The sequence below is a fragment of the Papio anubis genome, chromosome X (genome assembly GCF_008728515.1).
Source record: "Papio anubis isolate 15944 chromosome X, Panubis1.0, whole genome shotgun sequence".
Lineage (NCBI taxonomy): Eukaryota > Metazoa > Chordata > Mammalia > Primates > Cercopithecidae > Papio > Papio anubis.
This window is the reverse complement of record NC_044996.1, coordinates 60,727,270-60,750,129: the sequence shown is the minus strand read 5'-3', so window position 1 is coordinate 60,750,129 and position 22,860 is coordinate 60,727,270. Positions and strand designations below refer to the sequence as shown.

The 22,860-nt window shown below is 36.5% G+C and overlaps 1 protein-coding gene across 3 annotated transcripts in view; it reads left to right on the top strand.

The window, feature by feature from the left end:
* PCDH11X (protocadherin 11 X-linked) overlaps positions 1-22,860 on the top strand; it is a 790,467-nt gene that overhangs the window by 66,839 nt on the left and 700,768 nt on the right. For all 3 annotated transcript variants that reach the window (XM_021933048.2, XM_021933047.2, XM_021933049.2), the window contains one exon: positions 18,891-21,383. In XM_021933048.2, coding sequence (XP_021788740.2) covers positions 18,891-21,383 — 2,493 coding nt within the window. The remainder of the gene's footprint in view (positions 1-18,890; positions 21,384-22,860) is intronic.

Genomic DNA, 22,860 nt, shown 5'->3' with positions numbered 1-22,860 from the left:
AATAGTGCTGCAAAAAAACCTGGGAGTGCAGATATCACTTTGATATACTTATCTCCTTTCTTTGGTGTATATAGCCAGCAGTGGGATTGCTGGATTGTATGGTAGCTCAATTCTTAGTTTTTTGAGGAACCTCCAAAGTGTTCTCCAAGTGATTGTACTAATTTACATTCCCACAAACACTGTACAAGGATTCCCTTTTCTCCACATCATTACCAACATTTGTCACCACCAGTCTTTTGGATAAAAGCCATTTCAACGGAGGTGAAATGATATCTTATTGTAGTTTTGATTTGCATTTCTCTGATGATTAATGATGTCAAACATCTTTTCATATGCCTGTTTGCCATTTGTATATCTTCTTTCAAGAAATGTCTATTCAAATCTTTTGCCCATTTTTTATTACAATGTTAGATTTCTTTTTCTCTAGAGTGATTTGAGCTCCCTATATATTCTGGTTATTAATCCTTTTTCAGATGCGTAGTTTGCAATATTTTCTCCCATTCTGTGGGTTGTCTCTTCACTTTGTTGTTGATTGTATCCTTTGCTGTGCAGAGCTTTGTAACTTGTTGTGATCCCATTTGCCCATTTTTGCTTTAGTTGCCTGTGCTTGTGGGATATTGCTCAAGAAATCTCTGCCCAGACCAATGTCCTGGAGATTGTTTCCAATGTTTTCTTGTATGGTATAATAGCTTGAGATCTTAAATTTAAGTATTTACTCCAATTTGATTTGATTTTTCTATATGGTGAGAGATAGGGGTTTAATTTCATTCATCTGCATGTGGATATCAGGTTTTCCCAGCACCATTTATTGAAGAGATTATATTTTCCCCAGTGCATGTTTTTGGCACCCTTGTCAAATGTTATTTCACTGTAATACTGAGGATTTGTTTCGGGGTTGTCTGTTCTGTTCCATTGGTATATGTGTCTATTCTTATGCCAATACCATGCCATTTTGGTTACTATAGCTTGTAGTATAACTTGAAGTCAGGTAATGTGATTCCTTCAGTTTTGTTCTTTTTGCTCAGGATAACTTTGTCTATACTGGTTTTTTTTGTGTGTTTCTATACAAATTTGAGGATTTTTTTCTCTTTCTGTGAAGAATATCACTGGAATTTTTATTGGGATTCATTGAACCTATAGATTGCTTTAAGTAGTATGGACATTTTAGCAATTTTGATTCTTCTAATCTATGAACATGGAATATTTTTACCTTTTTTGGTGCCCTCTTCAATTGCTTTCATCACTGTTTTATAGTTTTCATGATTGAGATTTTTTACTTTTTGGATAAGTTAATTCCTAGGTATTTAATTTTTTGTGTGGCTATTATAAGTGGAAATAATTTTTAAATTCTTTGTCACATTAGTCACTGTTGACATGTAGAAGTGGTATTGACATTTGTACGTTGATTTTGGATCCTGCATCTTTACTGAAATTGTTTATCAGTTCTAATAGTTTTCTTGTGGAGTCTTTAGTTTGTTCCAAATATAAGATCATATTATCTGCAAACAATCATAATTTGAATTCTTCCTTTCCAATTTGGATAACCTTTATATCTTTCTCTTATCTGATGGCTCTAGCTAGGACTACTAGTACTATGTTGAATAATAGTGGTGACAGTGGGCATCCTTGTCATGTTCCAGATCTTGGAGGGAAGAATTTCCATTTTTCCACATTTAGTATGATACTAGCTGTGGGTCTTTCATATATGGCTTTAATTATGTTTAGATATGGTCCTTCTATCCCCAGTTTTTAGAGGGTTTTTGTCATGAAGGGATGTTGAATTTTATCAAATGCTTTTTCAGCATCAATTGAAATGATCATATGGTTTTTATCCTTCATGCTGTTGATGATGTCTCACATTGATTTGCATATGTTGAACCGTCCTTGTTTACCAGGGGTAAATCCCGCTTGGTTATGATGAATGATCTTTCTAATGTACTATTGAATTTGGTTTGCTAGTATTTTGTTGAGGATTTTTGCATTAATAGTCATCAGAGATATTTGCTTGTAGTTTTCTCTTTTTATTATTATTTTTAAGTTCCAGGGTACATGTGCAGGATGTGCAGTTCATTACAGAGATAAATGTGTTCCGTGGTGATTTGCTGCACCTATCAACCCATCATGTAGGTATTAAACCCAGCATGCATTAGCTAGTTAGCTGATGCTCTCCTTCCCTAACTGGCCCCAGTATGTGGTGTTCCCCTCCCTGTGTCCATGCGTTCACATCGTTCAAATCCCACTTATAAGTTAGAACATGTGGTGTTTGATTTTCTGTTCCTGTGTTAGTTTGTGGAAGATAATGGCTTCCAGCTCCACCCGTGTCACTGCAAAGGACATGATCTCATTCCTTTTTATGGCTGCAGAGTATTCCATTATGTATATGTACCACATTTTCTTTATCCAGTCTATAATTGATTGGCATTTGGATTGATTCCACATCTTTGCTATTGTGAATAGTGCTGCAATGAACATACACGTGCATGTACCTGTATAGTAGAATAATGTATATTCCCTTGCGTATATACCCAGTAATGGGATTGCTGGGTCAAATAGTATTTCTGTCCTAGGTTATATTAGTCTGTTCTCATGCTGCTAATAAAGACATACCTGACACTGGGTAATTTATAAAGAAAAATAGGGTTAATTGACTCACACAGTTCCACGTGGCTGGGGAGGCCTCACAATCATGGCACAAGGCAAAGGAGGAGAAAGGCAGGTCTTACATGGAGGCTGGCAAGAGAGAGCGTGTGCAGGGGAACTCCCTTTTATAAAACCATCAGATCTCATGAGATTATTCACTGTCACAAGAACAGCACAGGAAAGACATGCCTCCATGATTCAATTACCTCACACCAGGTTCCTCCTATGACACGTGGGAATTATGGGAGCTGCAATTTGAAATTTGGGTGGGGACACAGCCAAACCATATTATTCTGCCCCTGGCCTCTCCCAAAACTCTTGTCCTCACATTTTAAAGCCAATCATAGCTTCCCAGCTGTCCCTCAAAGTCTTATTTCAATATTAACTCAAAAGTCCAAGTCCAAAGTCTCATGTGAGACAAGGCAAGCCCCTTCCACCTATGAGCCTATAAAATCAATAGCAAGTTAGTTACTTTCTAGATACAATGGGGGTACAAACATTGGATAAATATACCCATTCCAAATGGGAGAAATTGGCCAAAATAAAGGGGCTACAGGACCTGTAAAAGTCTGAAATCCAATAGGGCAGTCACATCTTAAAGTTCAAAAATGATCTCCTTTGACACCACGTCTCACACCCAGGTCATGCTCATGCAAGAGGTAGGTTCCCATGGTCTTGGGCAGCTCCACCCCTGTGGCTTTGCAGGGTATAGCCCCTCTCCTGGCTGATTTCACAGGCTGGCGTTGAGTGTCTGTGGCTTTTCCAGGCACATGGTGTAAGTTGTCAATGGATCTACCATTCTGGGGTCTAGAGGACAGTGGTCCTCTTCTCACAGCTCCACTAGATAGTGTACCAGTGGGGATTCTTTGTGGGGGCTCCCACCCTACATTTCCCTTCTGCCATGCCCTTGCAGAGGTTCTCCATGAATGCTCTGTCCCTGTAGCATACTTCTGCCTAGACATCCAGTTGTTTCCATACATCCTCTGAAATCTTGATGGAGATTCCCCAACCTCAGTTCTTGATTTCTGTTCACCCTCATGCCCAACACCACATATAAGCCACCAAGGCTTGGGGCTTCCACCCTCTGAAGCAACAGTCTGAGCTCTACATCAGACACTTTTAGCTGCGGCTGAGATGTAGGTCATCAAGTCCCCAAACTGCAGAAAGCAGCAAGGTCCTGGTCCCAGCTCATGAAACAATTTTTTTTTCTCCTAGGCCTCCCAACTTGTGATGGGAGAGGCTGCCATGAAGACTGCTGACGTGTCCTGGAGTCGTTTTCCCCATTGTCTTCTTGATTGATATTTGGCTCCTTGTTGCTTATGCACACTTTTGCAGTCAGCTTGAATTTCTCCTCAGAAAATGGGTTTCTCTTTTCAATCACATTGTCAGGCTGCAATTTTTCCAAACTTTTATGCTCTTCTTTCCTTTTAGACACAAATTTCGTAAGTTCCAAACCATATTATAGTGAATACATAACACTGAATGCTTTTAACAGTACCCAAGTCATTTCTTGAACACTTTGCTGCTTAGAAATTTCTTCTGCCAGATACCCTAAATCATCTCTCTCAAATTCAAAGTTCCACATATCTCTAGGGCAGGGACAAAATGCCGCCAGTCTCTTCACTAAAACAGCAAGAGTCACCTTCGCTCCAGTTCCCAACAAGTTCCTCATCTCCATCTGAGACCACCTCAGCCTGGACTTCATTTTCCATTTCACTATCAGCATTTTGGTCAAAGCCATTCAGCAAGTCTCTAGGAAGTTCCATACTTTCCCATGTCTTCTTGTTTTCTCCAGATCCCTCCAAACTGTTCCAGTCTGTGCCTGTTACTCAGTTGCAAAGTCATTTCCAAATTTTGGGGTATCTTTACAGCAGCACACCACTCTACTGGTACCAGTTTACTGAATCAGTCCATTCTCACACAGCTAGTACAGACATACCCGAGACTGGGTAATTTATAAAGAAAAAGAGGTTTAATGAACCCACAGTTTACAACAACAGTGTAAAAGCATTTCTATTTCTCTACAGCCTGGCCAGAATCTGTATTTTGTGGACATTTTAATAATTGTCATTCTGACTGTCCTGAGATAGTATCTCATTGTGATTTGGATTTACATTTCTCTAGTGATCAGTGATGTTGAGCTTTGTTTCCATATGTTTGTTGGTCGCATGTATATCTTCCTTTGTGAAGTGTCTGTTCATGTCCTTTGCCCACTTTTAATGTTTTTTTCTTATAAATTTGTTTAAGTTCCTTATAGATTCTTTATATGAGACCTTTATCACAGGGATAGATTGCAAAAATTTTCTCCCATTCTGTAGGTTGTTTGTTCACTCTGATGATTGTTTCTTTTGCTGTGCAGAAGCTCTTTAGTTTAATTATATCCCATTTGTCAATTTTTGCTTTTGTTTCAGTTGCATTTGACATTTTCATCATGAAGTCTTTGCCCTTGCCTATTTCCTGAATGGTATTGCCTAGATTTCCTTCTAGGATTTTTATAGTTTTGGGTTTTACATTTAAGTCATTCATCTATCTTGAGTTAATTTTGATATAAGGTGTAAGGAAGGGGTCCAATTTCAATTTTCTGCATATGGCTAGCCAGTTCTCCCAGCACCATTTATTTAAAAAAGGAACCCTTTCCCCATTGCTTGTTGTTGTTGTTTCTTTTTCAGGTTTGTCAAATATCAGATGATTGTAGGTGTGCTGTCTTATTTCTGAGTTCTCTATTCTGTTGCATTTGTCTATGTGTCTGTTTTTGTAGCAGTACCGTGCTATTTTGGTTAATGTAGCATTTTAGTATAATTTGATGTCAGGTAGTATGATGCCTCCAGCTTTGTTGTTTTTGCTTAGAATTTTCTTGGATATAGTTTCTTTTTTGATTCTAGATGAATTTTAAAATATTTTTTTCTAATTATGTGAAGAATCCCAATGGTAGTTTAATGGGAATAGCATCTCTATAAACCACTTTGGGCAGTGTGGACATTTTGACAATATTGACTATTCCTATCCATGAGCATGGTATATTTTTTCCATTTGTTTGTGTCCTCTTTGATTTCTTTGAGCAGTCATTTGTAGTTCTTCTTGAAGAGGTCCTTCATTTCCCTTGTTAGCTGAATTCCTAGGTATTTGATTCTCTTTATAGCAATTTTGAATTGGAGTTCATTCATGATTTGGCTCTCTGCTTATCTGCTGTTGGTGTTTAGGGATGCTTGTGATTTTTCCACACTGATTTTATATCCTGAGACTTTACTGAAGTTGCTTATCAGCTTAAGAAGCTTTTGGACTGAGACAATGTGGTTTTCTAGATATAGGATCATCTCATCTGCAAACAAAGACAATTTGACTTCCTCTATTCCTATTTGAGTATGTTTTATTTCTTTCTCTTGCCTGATTGTCCTGGCCACAACTTCTAATACTATGTTGAATAGGAGTGGTGAGAGAGGGCATCCTTGTTTTGTGCCGGTTTTCAAAGTGGATGCTTCCAGCTTTTGCCCATTCAATATGATATTGGCTATGGGTTTGTCATAGATGGCTCTTATTATTTTGAGACATGTTTCTTCGATAGTTCGTTGAGAGTTTTTAACATGAAGCATTGTTGAATTTTATTGAAGGCATTTTTGGTATCTATTTAGATAAGTATGAAGTTTCTGTCTTTAGTTCTGTTTACGTGATGAATTATGTTCATTTATTTGTGTATGTTGAACCAGCTTTGCATCTTGAGGATAAAGCCGACTTGATCGTGGTGGATAAGCTTTTTTATTTGCTGCTGGATTCAGTTTGCCAGTATTTTATTGAGGATTTTTGTATTGATGTTCATTAAGGATATTGGCCTGAAGTTTCGTTTTTTTTTTGGGTTGTATCTCTGTGAGGTTTTGGTATAAGAATGATGCTGGCCTCATAAAATGAATTAGGAAGGAGTCCCACCTTTTCAGTTGTTTGGAAGAGTTTCAGAAGAAATGTTATCAGCTCCTCTTTGTACCTCTGGTAGAATTCAGCTGTAAATCCATCTGGTCCTGGGCTTTATTTTTTTGGTAAGCTATTTATTACTCCTTCAATTTCATAACTCATTATTGGTCTCTTCAGGGATTCAATTTCTTCCTGGTTCAGTTTTGGGAGGGTATATGTTTCCAGGAATTTATCAATTTCTTCTAGATTTTCTAGTTTATTTGCATAGAGGTGTTTATAGTATTCTCTGATGGTTGTTTGTATTTCTTTGGGTAGGTGGTGATATCCCCTTTATCATTTCAGATTGTGTCTGTCCCCGGGAGATCAGAGTTCTGTCCATAAACCCCTGACTGGAGTTACTGATATTCCTGCAGGGAGGCCTTGCCCAGTGAGGAGGGAGAGATCCAGGTCCCACCTAAAGAAGCAATCTGGCCACAGTCTGTCACAGCCACTGTGCCGCACTGTGGAGAATTCCTCCCAGTCGAAACCTTCCAGTCTGTCTGGCCCTGGCAGCAGAAAATGGCTGTTTGGAGCCACAGGACTGGCTGCCGCACCTCCCGCAAGAACCTGGTCATCTTAGTCTCCAGCCCGCTGCCGCTGGGTGCAAGCCGAGCAGCTGCTGATATTCTGCACAGTTCTGTGGTTGGGACCCAAATCCCTGGTGGCATAGGCTCCCAAAGGGATCTCCTAATCCCTGGGTTGCACAGATAGGTTGAAAAAGCATGATTTCCTGAGCAGGGTAGCACAATCACCCCCTCCCTTGGCTGAGGGTAGGAACTCCCCTTGCCCTGTGCAACTAGCAGGTGGGCCTTCACTCCACCATGCTTTTCTCTCTCCATGGGTTACATCAACCACCTAGTCAGTCCCAATGTGAGAACCTGGTTACCTTAGTTGATGGTGCAGGATGCGCTAGCTTTTTTTGTTCTTCTTGGTGGGAGCTGTCAACCACACCTGCATCTAATCAGCTATCTTGGCCCCACCGCCACTCATCTTGGCCCTGCCACCACCCAGTTTTCTTTTTTTGATGTGTCTTAGTCTGGTTTTGGTGTCTGGGTAATGTTCGTCTCATAGAATGAGTCTGGAAATATTCTCTCCTTCTCTACTTTTTGCAATAGTTTCAGTAGGATTGGTATTAGTTCTTGTTTGAATGTTTGGTAATATTCAGCATAAAGCCATTGGGTTCCAGGCTTTTCTTTACTGAGAGACTTTTTTATTACAGCTTTGATCTCATTACTAGTTATTGGCCTGTTGAGCATTTGAATTTCTTCCTGGTGAAATCTTGGTTGGTTCTATGTGTCTAGAAGCCTCACCCTGTAGCCACCCCAGGCCACAAGGAATCCTGCCAAACTACTGCTGATATTCCCTTAAGACCCAAAGGCTCTTAAGTCAGCTTGTGGTGATTGCTGCCTGGCGTGGAATTCACCCTTCAGGATAATGGGCTCCCCCCTATTCCAGCACAGGTCCAGAAATGCTACTCAAGGGTCGTGTCCTGGAATTGAGGACCCCAAAAGCCCACTTGGTGCTCTGCTCCCCCGTTGCCATGCTGGTACCTGAAGCCAACTGTCTAGAAATGTCATCTTGGAGCTAGGGCCTGGAATGGGGGCCTCATGACTCTATCCAGTGCCTTATGCTGCTGTGGCTGAGCTGGTATCCAGGATGTAAGAGAGAGACCTCCCCACTCTTCCCTCTCCTTCCTAAGTGGAAGGAAGGTGTCTCTTTTGGAGCCATGAACTGTGCAGCCTTGGGTTAGGGATCAGGGGATGCTTCCCCAGTTGGTGTCTCAGTATGCTGCATGCCACCCCAGTCCACTGTCCTATGCCCAGTTCTGCCTTAGGCCTTGCCTAAGAGTTGTAGTCCTTATGGTCTAGACTGCCTTTTAAGTTTACTTAGAGACCTAGAGCACTTGGGCCCTTGGTGGAAAGGTTTGTGAGAATTCAAATTTGGACCACTGGGATCAGTGGTTCCCCACCAGATAGGGCTGGTTTAAAAATTGCCCCCTCTGTGGGTGATTGTCAGCTGCGTTTGGTCTGGTATTTCTTTCTGCTCTAACAGAACAGCACTGAGTTCAATGGCTCACAATGCTGTATTCTTCTTCCCCCAGTGCCCAGAGAAACTCTCTGTACCATGAGGCCACTGCAGCAGTCGGGGGAGGAGAAGTGGCTTCGGTGATTCAACTTTTTTTTTATTTTTTTAATCTCTTTAGTGCCTCTTTTGGGGTATGAATTTCAAACTAAGTACTATGAGTGCTCACCTGATTTTTTCATTCCTATGAAGGTGTTTTTTCTTTGTAGATAGATGTTAAATTTGTGTCCTTGTGGTGAGGATGATCAATGGAAACTTCTATTCTGCCATCTTGCTCTGTCTTTTATTATGGTATTTTTTTTTCTTTTAGTATTGTGGCATATGAAAAAATATTTTCGACCAAACACCCATAATCATTTTTATCTAAACTGCTATCAGTCATTAAAAATGTCTGTGTTTCATTGAGCAAAACTGGGACCAGTGTCTTTAAGCTTGTCACTTGCTGGGTCTGTAAAGAATTGGTTAACTGGTTATGAATGGAAATTTTAGTTATTCCAATGACTTACATAGTTGCTGAATGTTGTGCCGTAAAATACTGGTTCTGACTTTCAGTACATCATTTTAATTAATTTTGGTGTAATTTCATACATGTAATTAATCTCTGGATGGAGGTTAGAGACTATGTTGTATCAATGCCCTGATTAAAGAGTGTTATATTCACCGCACTTGAAGAAAAAAATCACTAGTACTACAAAAATATCATTGTTTCTCTTAATTCAACTTTACCCCAAACATAACTTAAATCACTCCTAACTTCGTTGCCATGGGGCATAGTATTTTAACTAGAAATATTAAATACTTCTAGTAAATTCGAGTAGGTAAAGAATCCCTAAATATATAAACAGTAGTTATACTTACAGAAAACTAGTGGCATTTGTCCTATCAATGAGTTGTTTTAAGATGAGTCAGAGGTAATGAAGAGTCAGAAATCATCTCAGAAGACATGGTACTTTCTTCTAAAACAGAATCAGAAACTATTAAGACAAATGGCAATGAATTCTGCCTCCCCCTAAATTAAAGCAGGAAAGTATGAGTCAGAGGTAAGGCCCTTTTAACATCTCCAGATATATCCCATGGGGTCAGGGCCAACAGGATAGACCTTATGAATGGACTTACCCGAAGCTTTCTTTAGCCCCTCTGTGCATGGCCTCATATTTTCTGCCCTAAACTTTTCTCTTTTTACTTCAGTTATCACTTATCCTGGATGCATATCACAACTATCCCATACTCCCCATTCCTTGACTAGTCTTACCTCCAACAAAGAAGAATATGCATTTTAGTTAAAATCCAGATTTATAAAAAAAAAAGACACATCTATGATTCCCAGTCCTTCACCTCCACTGGGAAAAAAAAAATTTTTGATGTGTTTGAAATGTTCAAGGGAGAAAAAGACCCAAATTTGTTGCCTCTCCCGTGCCATCCTTCAGCTTCTCAACCCCACCTGTGGAGGTTTGATTCTACTTGGGCTACATCCTACTTTTTAAAAAACCAGGTCACTGAGAAATGTGGGACTTTCATTCTATATGTGACCAATGTTTTAGTGACCAAAAATAACAACAACAACAAAAATCTACCACAAGATTCTGTCATTCACCCACTATAGATAGCATTAATGACTTCCAATTAGTCACCAAGGACTTGATTAGAACGAGCCATCTCTGACTAGTTACTGCCAATTTGAAACTCTATTTGCATTAAAGAGCAAAAGATATGAACTGTTCTTACAGTGCTTACCCATTTCCAAAAGAATGTGATCCGTGGACAAATTTGTCATTTATTAAACTTCTCTCACCAAAATTTGCCACCATCTTTATTATGACATCCATTTAATCAGTAGTCAGAGGCCATGGGACACATAAGAAATGGCCTTCTCATGTGATATAGAAACTGAAATCTTCTTTTGGAGAAAAGGAGATTTCTGGACTGTGATGATAGTAGATCCAAAAGAAATTGGTTGAGATCTTTTAGCAATTTAGAAGGTAGAACCAATCAGAGTTAGAAGCACTCAAGAAGCCCTGAGACTTAAAAGGTAAAATACCTTCATATGACCTTAAATTTTTGACACTATTTTCCCTTCTTGAAGTTGTATTATGTACTGACTTCCTTTACCTGAGGTTTTCTCTGACATACAATGAACCAGAGGCAACTCTAGTTTTATTATTTTCCTGACATTAATAAGCAATCAGTTAGGTTTACAGCACTGTCTATTAGTGAAAGATCATATTTTCATTTTTGATTACTGATTTTTTTAAAGTTTAACCTAATCACAAATTTTCATTAAAATTTGCCATTAGATCGTTACCCTGCTTCTTTAAAACAATAGTTCAGATAAAGTATACCTGCAAAATAAAAAGCTTTTGGACTTTTCTTAGAATGTTCTTAAAGGACCTTTTTACAAGAAATTTTTAAGAAAATCTTCTAAGAAATGTAAAATACTTTATACCCGCTATTGAAGAATAGTAATGGTGAATTTTATTTTGAGAATCTGACTCAATTTATACATAGAAATAATAACACTCTTAATATTTATTCATATTCTTAAATTGGCAAGTTAAAATTGTATTTATTTATGTACTCTTAAAATTTTAGATGGTATTTCTTTGGTTTCTTTTTTCAATAAACATTACTTTTAGGGGTGGTAGTTTTGAAGGGCACAGGGAAGAAATCTTTTTATCAGTAGCTCAATATTCTGGGATCAGAAAACACAGTAGTTTTTGTTTTGCTTTTGCTCTTTTTGGGCAGTAATTACCTGATGAGTTTCTCATACTGAGAACTCTCCAGAGTACAGAGTTCTTGCCAGCATCAAAAGGACTTCCCTTTTGAGAAGTAACCATGTTTCAGTGAAAAAATCATTGAACTAAAAACTAAGAGACTTGACTTTCAAATCTGGCTCTGCAATAAACCGTGTGATCACGGGCAAGTCACCTAATGTTACTGTGTCTTAGTGTCCTTTTCATAAGAGGAGAAGTAAGGCTAGATGGTATCTGAAGTCTGTTCTAGTACTAGTATTCAGTGGTTGAATATACTATATTTTTGTCATGAATACAGCTCATCTAACTTAAGCACAAGAGAGCAGCTGCTAAAAAGGGCTGATTAGCAACAATTAGGAGTGGCATTTCATTTGTATTGCATATCTTCCCAATTAAAAGCATTTAGTGATTAAAATTACATGTTTGAAATACAGTCTTTAAAAGGAAATATTTTCAAATAAATGAAATCTCTGGGTCAAGGCCAATTTGTATTTTAAACATTTGCAAAATATTAAAGAGTTTTGCTATAGTATAAGGCATGCTTAGCCATTGCAGGTTTTAGAAACTGAAGCGAGGCAGAGATAGAGTCAAAGAGCGAGACAGAGAATACAAGTGCACGTGTGAGCACAAGCAAATGAAACACGTAAAAAAGAGAATTCTGAATTATTATGCGTGCTAGTAAAAAATGATTGGTTCCTGCTAGGATGTTTACAGAATTAATCAGATTATGTCTTGTGTTTCATTTCTATACTTCACATTAAGTCATATGTTTAAGATTTTCCTTTACTTCTGAAAACCAAAAGCTGACTTTTCAAAATCAAGGGACGAATAGAGTAAAAAAAATGGAGACCTGAAAAATAGATTTGCTTCACTGTTCTCATGGATATAACAACCCTAATATCTTCAATTAAATCTCCTTTGTTCCAGCTTAAAACATTGTGAATTTAAATTAACACTTCAAGACATTTTGATCTGAGTACATATTCCAAATAACATAATACAATCATTTGATTGTTCCCTCAGATGGAGGAACCAGAGTAGTGATAGTGGACACAAGGCCAGAAAAAATGAAATGGTATTTATTATATATTTTTTATAAAAACAAAGTTGGGGGAAGTACACATTAAAACAGAACTTAGTACAAAAATTCTATCATTTTCAAGAACCTTCCTGAGTGCCTACTCTTTTGTCAAAAGGGAAAAACAAAGACTGTTCTTAATTTTGAAATCTGACAAAATAGAGGAAAATAAATCAATAGCATAAATTTCTATTCTTTGTACTAACATTAAAAAAAGAGAACCACATGCTATGAATAGTACTGTTCTACAAAATAGGTTTTGCTAGTCCTAGTGGGAAAAAAAAAATACATGTAAAGCCTTGTATGTGGCTTTATCAAAATTAGCAATACTATTATTAATATTTTAATGTAAACTTATTTCTTCCAATGAGAGATAGTGTTTTCCTACCCAAAGAGAGATGGTGTTTTCTTACTCAAAGAGAGATCATGTTTTCTTACACATCACTCTCCTTTCCTTAGTATGACCTTAAAGTAGCGAGGGACTTGGTGACCTTAGGGTTATCGGCAGATATGTGACTAACGGCTTGGAACATTTTATTGTAATCTATTTTTTATTGTATTTCCCTTGACAAGGCTACAAATGAATTCTGAAATAAATGTTCTAGAAGTAGTGCATAGATTCTAAGTGGCACCACCGTATTGAATATATAAGCAACAGTTGCTATTCCCCCTAATAGTTTTAGACAGCCTATAGCAAACCAAGAAATTTTTAGTGGAATGAAAGTGAATTTATGATAATACCTATTATATCTGTATTGATAATATTTAATATGTATTAAAGTATTTCCTTAATGTTTTCTAGAATAGCCATTTTATTGTAGTGTTATCTATTTGAATCTATGTTCTTGCATTCCTGTGGCCCAAAGAAGTATCAGTAATATTAAGAGAAAAGTGACCAAAAAATTTAAATATCAGATTAGTCATTGATAAATCAAGCAGTGGTGAAAGTCAGAAATAAATTTTTAGTCTTTCCACCAGCATTCCTCGATCTAAAGAGTAAATGGCTTTTAATCAGTTTTAGAACTAGATCTCTTTGGAACTATTTTTAGTACTTACTGGCACTGTATGCATTTTCTGGGCAACTGTACCAGATTTATAGCTCTAAAAGTGCTGTGTTATTTATTGCCTTCCAATAGGCAATGAAGTGGTGTCTTGCACATGCATATGTCAAAAATGTTTTCTACAGTTGTCTCATTAATTCTTTCCCAGGACAATAGGCAAAATATATGGCTCTTTATTTGGTAATGAATATCCTTTATCAATTTTTTAAAAGAAAAAAAAAATACTTCTCTTGCAAGTTTCACATCCTACATCAACTTTCTTTTTTTTTTTTTTTTTTTTTTTGATTTTACAAATCTTCACAAAGAATTAAAGTCTCAGAAGGGCTTTATCTTGCTTATTTCAGCAGGTTTTGCCTTAGGTTTGCAATCCTAAAGCTTATTTTTGAATTTAGGAAGATATATCACTCACAAATGAAGGTTATTAGGATGAGGTTATTAGAAAGTCCATAAATTTTTCATGACCTCAACCTGAATTGGCACTTTTGTATACTAGAGATCAATGCCATTTCAGATATCAGAATCCAAAAATCAACATATCATGTGTAAATGATTCTTGCTTACAGTTCATGTATATTATTTTCTTCCCTGATTTTTGTTTTCTTTGTTGATCACATGTATCCGTGTATGACAGATGTAGGATTTTGTATTTTTTCAATAATGTACTGGCTACATACAACACTTAGTATTTGTCATAATTTATTCTGAAAATCAAGTTTTACAACTAGGATGTAAAATTTTACTAGCAATTGACACTTTGGCTTTTATTACATTTTTGAACAGAAAAGAAGTAGTTGTTTCAGGAAATAATTTTGAAATTGTTTTCTGGACAGTTTTATTAAAATAAAAAAAAAAAAAACAAGTCAACAGTTATAGAGTATTCCTGTGCCTATACAGACTAAGAATTAAGAACAATCAAATTCTGCTCTTCTTCTTTTATCTTTTAGAATAAGAACCACTACTTTAATTAATGCATTTATTTATCTAACAAATGTTTTCTGAATGTGTTCACATATGCCAGGTGCTATATCTTTAGAGATTATACATTTAAACAAAGCTTCATGCCATATTACCCTACACTCACATTCTTTAGTATATGAAGGTTTACGTAAATTACCTAGAGATATACACATAGACAGTTTGCCCCTATACACAAAAATAAATAATTTTAAGTGGATTTGGAATTCAGGATAGTGCAGGTCAATTCTCCCAAACTTTTAACTTTTTTGTATATAAGTATTTGTCTATGCTAAAGATAGGGAGATGATGAATTAAGGAGCCATACATCTTATCTTCTTTTTCATTTTTCTCATTGTCCTCTTGTCATGGTCAAACATATGGCAAAAGGCTTCCATGTTTTAATTGCTCATGTGGATGTGAGCTCAGTTGAACTAACTACATTTGGAGTACGACTGACGTTGGATTCATGTGTTAGTCATTCTTTATTCCTGACGGAGATTGAACAGAAAACAGCCCTGGAATCATCATTCAGTAATAATAGTAAGCTCATGTTGGCACTACACTTTGACATCAACTTAGATGTCTCACCAAAATTTTGTTGAAAATTATCTATGTCTTAACCTATGGGCAACTCCTGTTCAAATTCTGTGGACAATATTGAGTTTAAATATGTTTGCTCAGCATGTCTTTGTAGAACTCTAAAAAATCTGGAAAAATGGGGGTTATGCATGCAATCACCTGGATAATCATAGATTTTTTTAAAGAAAAATATGATGTCTTAAGATAGTACAGTTCAATAGAATTTGTGCAATAATGAAAATGTTCTACATCTTCAGTGTCCAGCATAGTAGCTACTGGCCACATGGAGCTGTTGAGAACTTAAAATATGGCTAGTGCAAGTAGGAACTGATTTTTTAAATTAATCTAATTCATTTAATTTAAATCTAAATTTAAATGCTCCGTTGGGGCTAATTACCATCATATTGAACAGAGTAGTTGTGGAAGACAGAAGAGCAATGGTGACATTATCCATTAACTAATATGTACATTTCATTATCACCTTGAGAATTAGAAAAATATATTTTTAAGATTATTGCCATTTCACATAAAGTAATTAAAAGACTGTGAGTATGCTGATCTTGGATTTTTCATCTGACACAAGCTTGCCTTAATTTGCTTTGGAAAGCAAAGGCCAACTCAAAATTCAGACAAACACATAAAACTAAAAACTAAATATATAAGCAAGAAATGCACAAACATAAATACATAAATTTTAAAATTAAAACTGACACAATTCGCTTTCCCAAATGTATTGTATTCATAAATTGGATAATTGGCTCCGAAACTTAAGAACTTTGGAACATTTTACCTGCTCTTTTTATGCTATACTATCTTTGTTTCTGTTTATGCAACATCTAATAATAACTTATAATTTCCCGATATAGCTCTTATGAAAAATGTAATTATTCTCTTAATGTAAATCCATTAGTATCAATATCATCATTAAATCCATAGTTATTAATTTTTATTTCACCTTAGCTAGAACTTACCTTTTATCACATTAGTAAAATATGTTTATTCACCACCATAACCCTGGCATCTAGGAGAATGCTCTGACCATATTAGCCACTCAGTATTGGAATGTCAAGGATTAAAAGAATAGTACTAAGTGCCATGGATTTTATGAAGGACAATTTAGAAACTATTTTTTTCTACCCATAAATAGACATTTTGGATTTGAACCTTCCTAAAAACCTTTTGGAATATCATTACAAAAATTAAATTATCATAAATCACTAAGTTTGTTTAGATCAAATTATAATAGTATGTTGTGGTATTTACTTACATTCAATGTTGTTGTCATGAAATTCTATTTTTTCTTAAAATATGCAGTATATGAAATAATAGATTTTGCTTGCCAATTTTCAACTGTAAATACATATAACATGGAAATATTTTTCTTACTATATAATCAAGGAAAAGCCAGGTTGATTGTTGCTCTGAGTAAAATAGTAATAGAATGCTCACATTTATTGTATGAATTAAAAACAAAATAACCAATACATTTTGGTTAGCTCACGTGAATTTATTTTAAAAACACGTTGGAACAAGCTAATGATTTTAATTAATATTTCTGAAATGCCATCTTAAATTTTGTAATAAACATTTTATTCCTCCACAAAGATATATTATGGCACTGCAGTTGAATAAAAGTATAAATGAATCTCAGCACCCCCCCAAAATCTGAAAGTTTGCAGAAATATCTTCAAGTAATTCATAAGAGGAAAAAATTAGATGCATTTGTATATTGTATAAGACTATATATAGGCAATTATAAGACAGGTGAATTTTTTAAAGATAATGTGATTGAAATGTATAAACTGATCATATATTCTAGCAGTCTCTGAAAACCTGGTATTATTTATTAGGTTCTAATTTTTAGGATCTTGTTTTAGACAGTGGTATGACAAAACTATAACCTCAGATCTTATCCTGTTCTTTTATGACACAGCACACAAATGAGAGATCAGTAGCCAATCCATGCCACGTGTCCACAACATTTATGTTAAAAATGTAATAGAGAATTAAAAATTATTTAGCTGTACATATGTGTGTGTATATACATATATATATGTGCATATATATATATATATATATATATATATATCTCACCCATGAATAGGAATCTTAAAGTCCTCCTCCGATGTTTTCTTCATACCCTCCAGTACCTTTCTATCTCATTCATCTCTGTCATAATGCTGCAAGTAACACTGGACAGGAATCCTCCTCTCTCATTTCTCCTCAGTGAGCTGGCAAGATCACTACATTTGTGTGTAAGGATAATCTTATTGTAGTTCAGAGAGGGGATTTTTTTTTTTTTTTTTTTAGAGGGAGTCTCACTCTGTCGCCTAGGCTGGAGTGCAGTGGCGCGATCTCGGCTCACTGCAAGCTCTGCCTCCTGGGTTCATGGCATTCTCCTGCCTCAGCCTCCTGAGCAGCTGGGACCACAGGTACCCGCCACCATGCCCGGCTAATTTTTTTTTTTTGTATTTTTTTAGTAGAGACGGGGTTTCACGGTGTTAGTCAGGATGGTCTGTATCTCCTGACCTCATGATCCACCCTCCTCGGCCTCCCAAAGTGCTGGAATTACAAGCGTGAGCCACCGCGCCTGGCCGAGGGGATTTTTTTTTAAATGTTCCCATACTGTGACTTCGTGGGCATGAATTGAAAATAGGTCCTATCCCAAGCTATCTTTTTCAATTTGAGGTTTTGATCTGTGAATTTTAGTTCATTGTGCTTGCATGGTAAAAAAAAAAAAAAAAAAAAAGTAAGAAAATAGCATTGAGTTGTTAATCTGTGAGATAATTTCATTTTAATTGTGTGTTCCTATGGGAAATATTGAAATTCTGTGTATTTTGTACAAGTTTATATTTTAACCAGAGTTTGTGTATTTTTTTCCATCTGCTAGAGGTTTTAGCTGTATTTATTATATATGATACTTATGATGTTGTCTTGGAAGAATATTTTTATTTCGGTGCTTACTTTGGTATTGAAAAAAGCATCTTAGACAACTGAAATCTACAGAAAAAAATATTTTAATTCATTTGGAATAATCTTGGATAATTCACTTACAGCTTCATTTATCTTGCGAAAATTTAGTGACGATTCTTTTTAAAATTCTATGTACTTTTTTCTTTTGAAAACCTAAATAGTTCGAAAACCAAACATTGTATGTTCTCACTGATAGATGGGAGCTAAGTTATGAGGACGCAAAGGCATAAGAATGATACGATGGACATTGGGGACATGGGGGGAAGAGAGGGAAGGTGACAAGGAATAAAAGACTGCAAATATGGTGCAGTGTAAATTGCTCCAGCGATGGGGGCACCAAAATCTCACAAATCACCACTAAATAATTTACTCATGTAACCAAATACCACCTGAACCCCAATAACTTATGGAAAAATGAAATAAAAAATAATTTATTTTAAAAAACTGAAATAGTTCACATAATTTTAAAAAACTTAAATAGCTCACATAAATGAGTTACCTTTATTATCATAAAATGCTACAATCTGAAGCCTCCCTTTCCCAGAACATCTTCTAGCACAGTTCTCTAATTTTGCAAATATCAAGAACAGTAAAGTAACTTGCTTGTAGTCACAACATTTGTTATAGGCAGAGTTGAGATTTAGAACTCAAGTCTTCTGGCACCTATTTCTGAACTGATCCCACTCTTTTATGTGGCTTCAAGAAACTAAAAATTGTTCTCATTAGATAAGTTAACATAAGTTAAATCATATTTTATTATTCGTATTAATACTAATATATTAATTTATATGAACATAAGTTAATTCTGTTTCACTGCATGTTTTCCAGGGTCAAAACATTTTTGGCCTCGATGTCATTGAAACACCAGAAGGAGAAAAGATGCCACAACTGATAGTTCAAAAGGAGCTAGATAGGGAAGAGAAAGATACCTACGTGATGAAAGTAAAGGTTGAAGATGGTGGCTTTCCTCAAAGATCCAGTACTGCCATTTTGCAAGTAAGTGTTACTGATACAAATGACAACCACCCAGTATTTAAGGAAACGGAGATTGAAGTCAGTATACCAGAAAATGCTCCCGTAGGCACTTCAGTGACACAGCTCCATGCCACAGATGCTGACATAGGTGAAAATGCCAGGATCCACTTCTCTTTCAGCAATCTAGTCTCCAACATTGCCAAAAGATTATTTCACCTCAACACCACCACTGGACTTATCACAATCAAAGAACCACTGGATAGGGAAGAAACACCAAACCACAAGTTACTGGTTTTGGCAAGTGATGGTGGATTGGTTCCAGCAAGAGCAATGGTGCTGGTAAATGTTACAGATGTCAATGATAATGTCCCATCCATTGACATAAGATACATCGTCAATACAATCAATGACACAGTTGTTCTTTCAGAAAATATTCCACTCAACACCAAAATTGCTCTCATAACTGTGACGGATAAGGATGCGGACCATAATGGCAGGGTGACATGTTTCACAGATCATGAAATCCCTTTCAGATTAAGGCCAGTATTCAGTAATCAGTTCCTCCTGGAGACAGCAGCATATCTTGACTACGAGTCCACAAAAGAATATGCCATTAAATTACTGGCTGCAGATGCTGGCAAACCTCCTTTGAATCAGTCAGCAATGCTCTTCATCAAAGTGAAAGATGAAAATGACAATGCTCCAGTTTTCACCCAGTCTTTAGTAACCGTTTCTATTCCTGAGAATAACTCTCCTGGCATCCAATTGACGAAAGTAAGTGCAACAGATGCAGACACTGGGCCTAATGCTGAGATCAATTACCTGCTAGGCCCTGATGCTCCACCTGAGTTCAGCCTGGATCGTCGTACAGGCATGCTGACTGTAGTGAAGAAACTAGATAGAGAAAAAGAGGAAAAGTATTTCTTCACAGTTCTGGCAAAAGATAACGGGGTGCCACCCTTAACCAGCAATGTCACAGTCTTTGTAAGTGTTATTGATCAGAATGACAACACCCCAACTTTCACTCACAATGAATACAACTTCTATGTCCCAGAAAACCTTCCAAAACATGGTACAGTGGGACTAATCACTGTAACTGATCCTGATTATGGAGAGAATTCTGCAGTTACTCTCTCCATTTTAGACGAGAATGATGGCTTCACCATTGATTCACAAACTGGTGTCATCCGACCAAATATTTCATTTGATAGAGAAAAACAAGAATCTTACACTTTCTATGTAAAGGCTGAGGATGGTGGTAGAGTATCACGTTCTTCAAGTGCCAAAGTAACCATAAATGTGGTTGATGTCAATGACAACAAACCAGTTTTCATTGTCCCTCCTTCCAACTACTCTTATGAATTGGTTCTACCATCCACTGATCCAGGCACAGTGGTCTTTCAGGTAATTGCTGTTGACAATGACACTGGCATGAATGCAGAGGTTCGTTATAGCATTGTAGGAGAAAACACAAGAGATCTGTTTGAAATCAACGAAACAACAGGCAACATAATAATGAAGGAGAAATGTGATGTTACAGACCTTGGTTTACACAGAGTGTTGGTCAAAGCTAATGACTTAGGACAACCTGATTCTCTCTTCAGTGTTGTAACTGTCAATCTGTTTGTGAATGAGTCAGTGACCAATGCTACACTGATTAATGAACTGCTACACAAAAGCACTGAAGCACCAGTGACCCCAAATACTGAGATAGCTGATGCATCCTCACCAACTATTGACTATGTCAAGATCCTGGTTGCAGTTGTTGCTGGCACCATAACTGTCGTTGTAGTTATTTTCATCACTGCTGTAGTAAGATGTCGCCAGGCACCACACCTTAAGGCTGCTCAGAAAAACAAGCAGAATTCCGAATGGGCTACCCCAAACCCAGAAAACAGGCAGATGATAATGATGAAGAAAAAGAAAAAGAAGAAGAAGCATCCCCCTAAGAACCTGCTGCTTAACTTTGTCACTATTGAAGAAACTAAGGCAGATGATGTTGACAATGATGGAAACAGCATCACACTAGAACTTCCTATTGATCTAGAAGAGCAAACCATGGGCAAGTACAATTGGGTAACTACACCTACTACTTTCAAGCCCGACAGCCCTGATTTGGCCCGACACTACAAATCTGCCTCTCCACAGCCTGCCTTCCAGATTCAGCCTGAAACTCCCCTGAATTCGAAGCACCACATCATCCAAGAACTGCCTCTCGATAACACCTTTGTGGCCTGTGATTCTATCTCCAAGTGTTCCTCAAGCAGTTCAGATCCCTACAGCGTTTCTGACAGTGGCTATCCAATGACAACCTTCGAGGCACCTGTGTCTGTACACGCCAGACCGGTAGGTAATCCAAGTTTCTAACACAACTTTCTAACTATTTTTTATTATTATTTTCAGTTGATGTAGAACTTTACAAAATCTATTGACTTCAAAGAGGGATCAAAACAATTATATTCTACAGATGTATCCAAATGGATATATGGATTCGTTTAAGTTTGGTAGAAGATGAGAACAAAATAACTACTGATTTAGGAAAATTGGATGCAGAATGATAATTATAGTAGGGGCAGTTTTGTCTGTAGATGGCAGTATGACAATTCTTGCTAGAGAATACATTGAAAAAACTTCAACACAAAGGGTTGTAGCACTGTCCTCAGTACCATTGTGTGCATGAGGATCAGAATAGTCTGGGCTAGATACATCACAGTAAAGCTTTTCAGAATCTGATAAATAGCTCTAAATACTAATGATGTTGAGAATCCTAGCTTCACTTGGGAAAATCTGTGGCTGTTCACAGAAATTCAGCACCAAGATATTCCCTCCACACTCTACCAGACCTTCAGGTTCTCATAAAGAAAAGGGTCATTTTCAGATTAGGAACTCAAAATTATTTTGGTGCATCAAATCTACAGTCACACAATGTAACAAGAATGGGATTAGAAAAATGAAAGCCTACTCATTCTCATCTTTAAGCCAGAGAATGAAATATATATGAGGTCTCTACTTTAGATAGCTATTTAAATATTTGCATATTTATGCAAGGTATGTTGAGCCCTTCAGAAGACATTCTTCAAAGATAATCACTTTTGGAAAATAAAATGTTTGGTTTCTCTCATGGGCACAAATAAAAATGTGAGCATGTTAAGACCCAAGAAATCTGTGCACAATAACTTAAAACCCAATACATTTATGAAAGCAAGAGTTTATCCAGTGCCTTTTATCAGCATTCCATGGAGAAATGAATACAAATTTATCCAGAAACTCATAAATATTAAATGATTTAAATATAATTATTCCTTTTAAAAAGACAAGCAATGGAATTTACCCACTTTTTTTTCTCTTGAAGTCATGCTACATGTTGAGTTTATTATTTTGTCTGTGTTAACTTTTAAAAAAGTATTCATCTTAGTTTCAGGGAATAAAGTCTTTTGAACACCTATTCAGGCTTAACAAAATGGTAGCAATGTGAAAATCAAAACTGATTTTCTTTCACCAAATGTTTGGGATATTAAAGAAGTCTACTCCATTCAAGATAGCAATGCAAATAATTTACCATAACTTTGGAAATGGATTTAAGAATGGAGGTCATTAGTGAACGTAAGGTACTAATTCAGATGTGGGTGCGTTTTTGTTACAATAGGTACACAAATTAAATGCTGTTTCAAAAGGTAGACTAGAACCTTAGTGTTTGTATAGAGAGCTTCTGTTAGACTTTAAATGAATTTACGCTGCAGTCGTTATTTCTACAGTTCAGATGAATCCCATATTTTACATAGTTAGTGGATCTGGGATGGGCAACAAATGTAATAGATGTCGA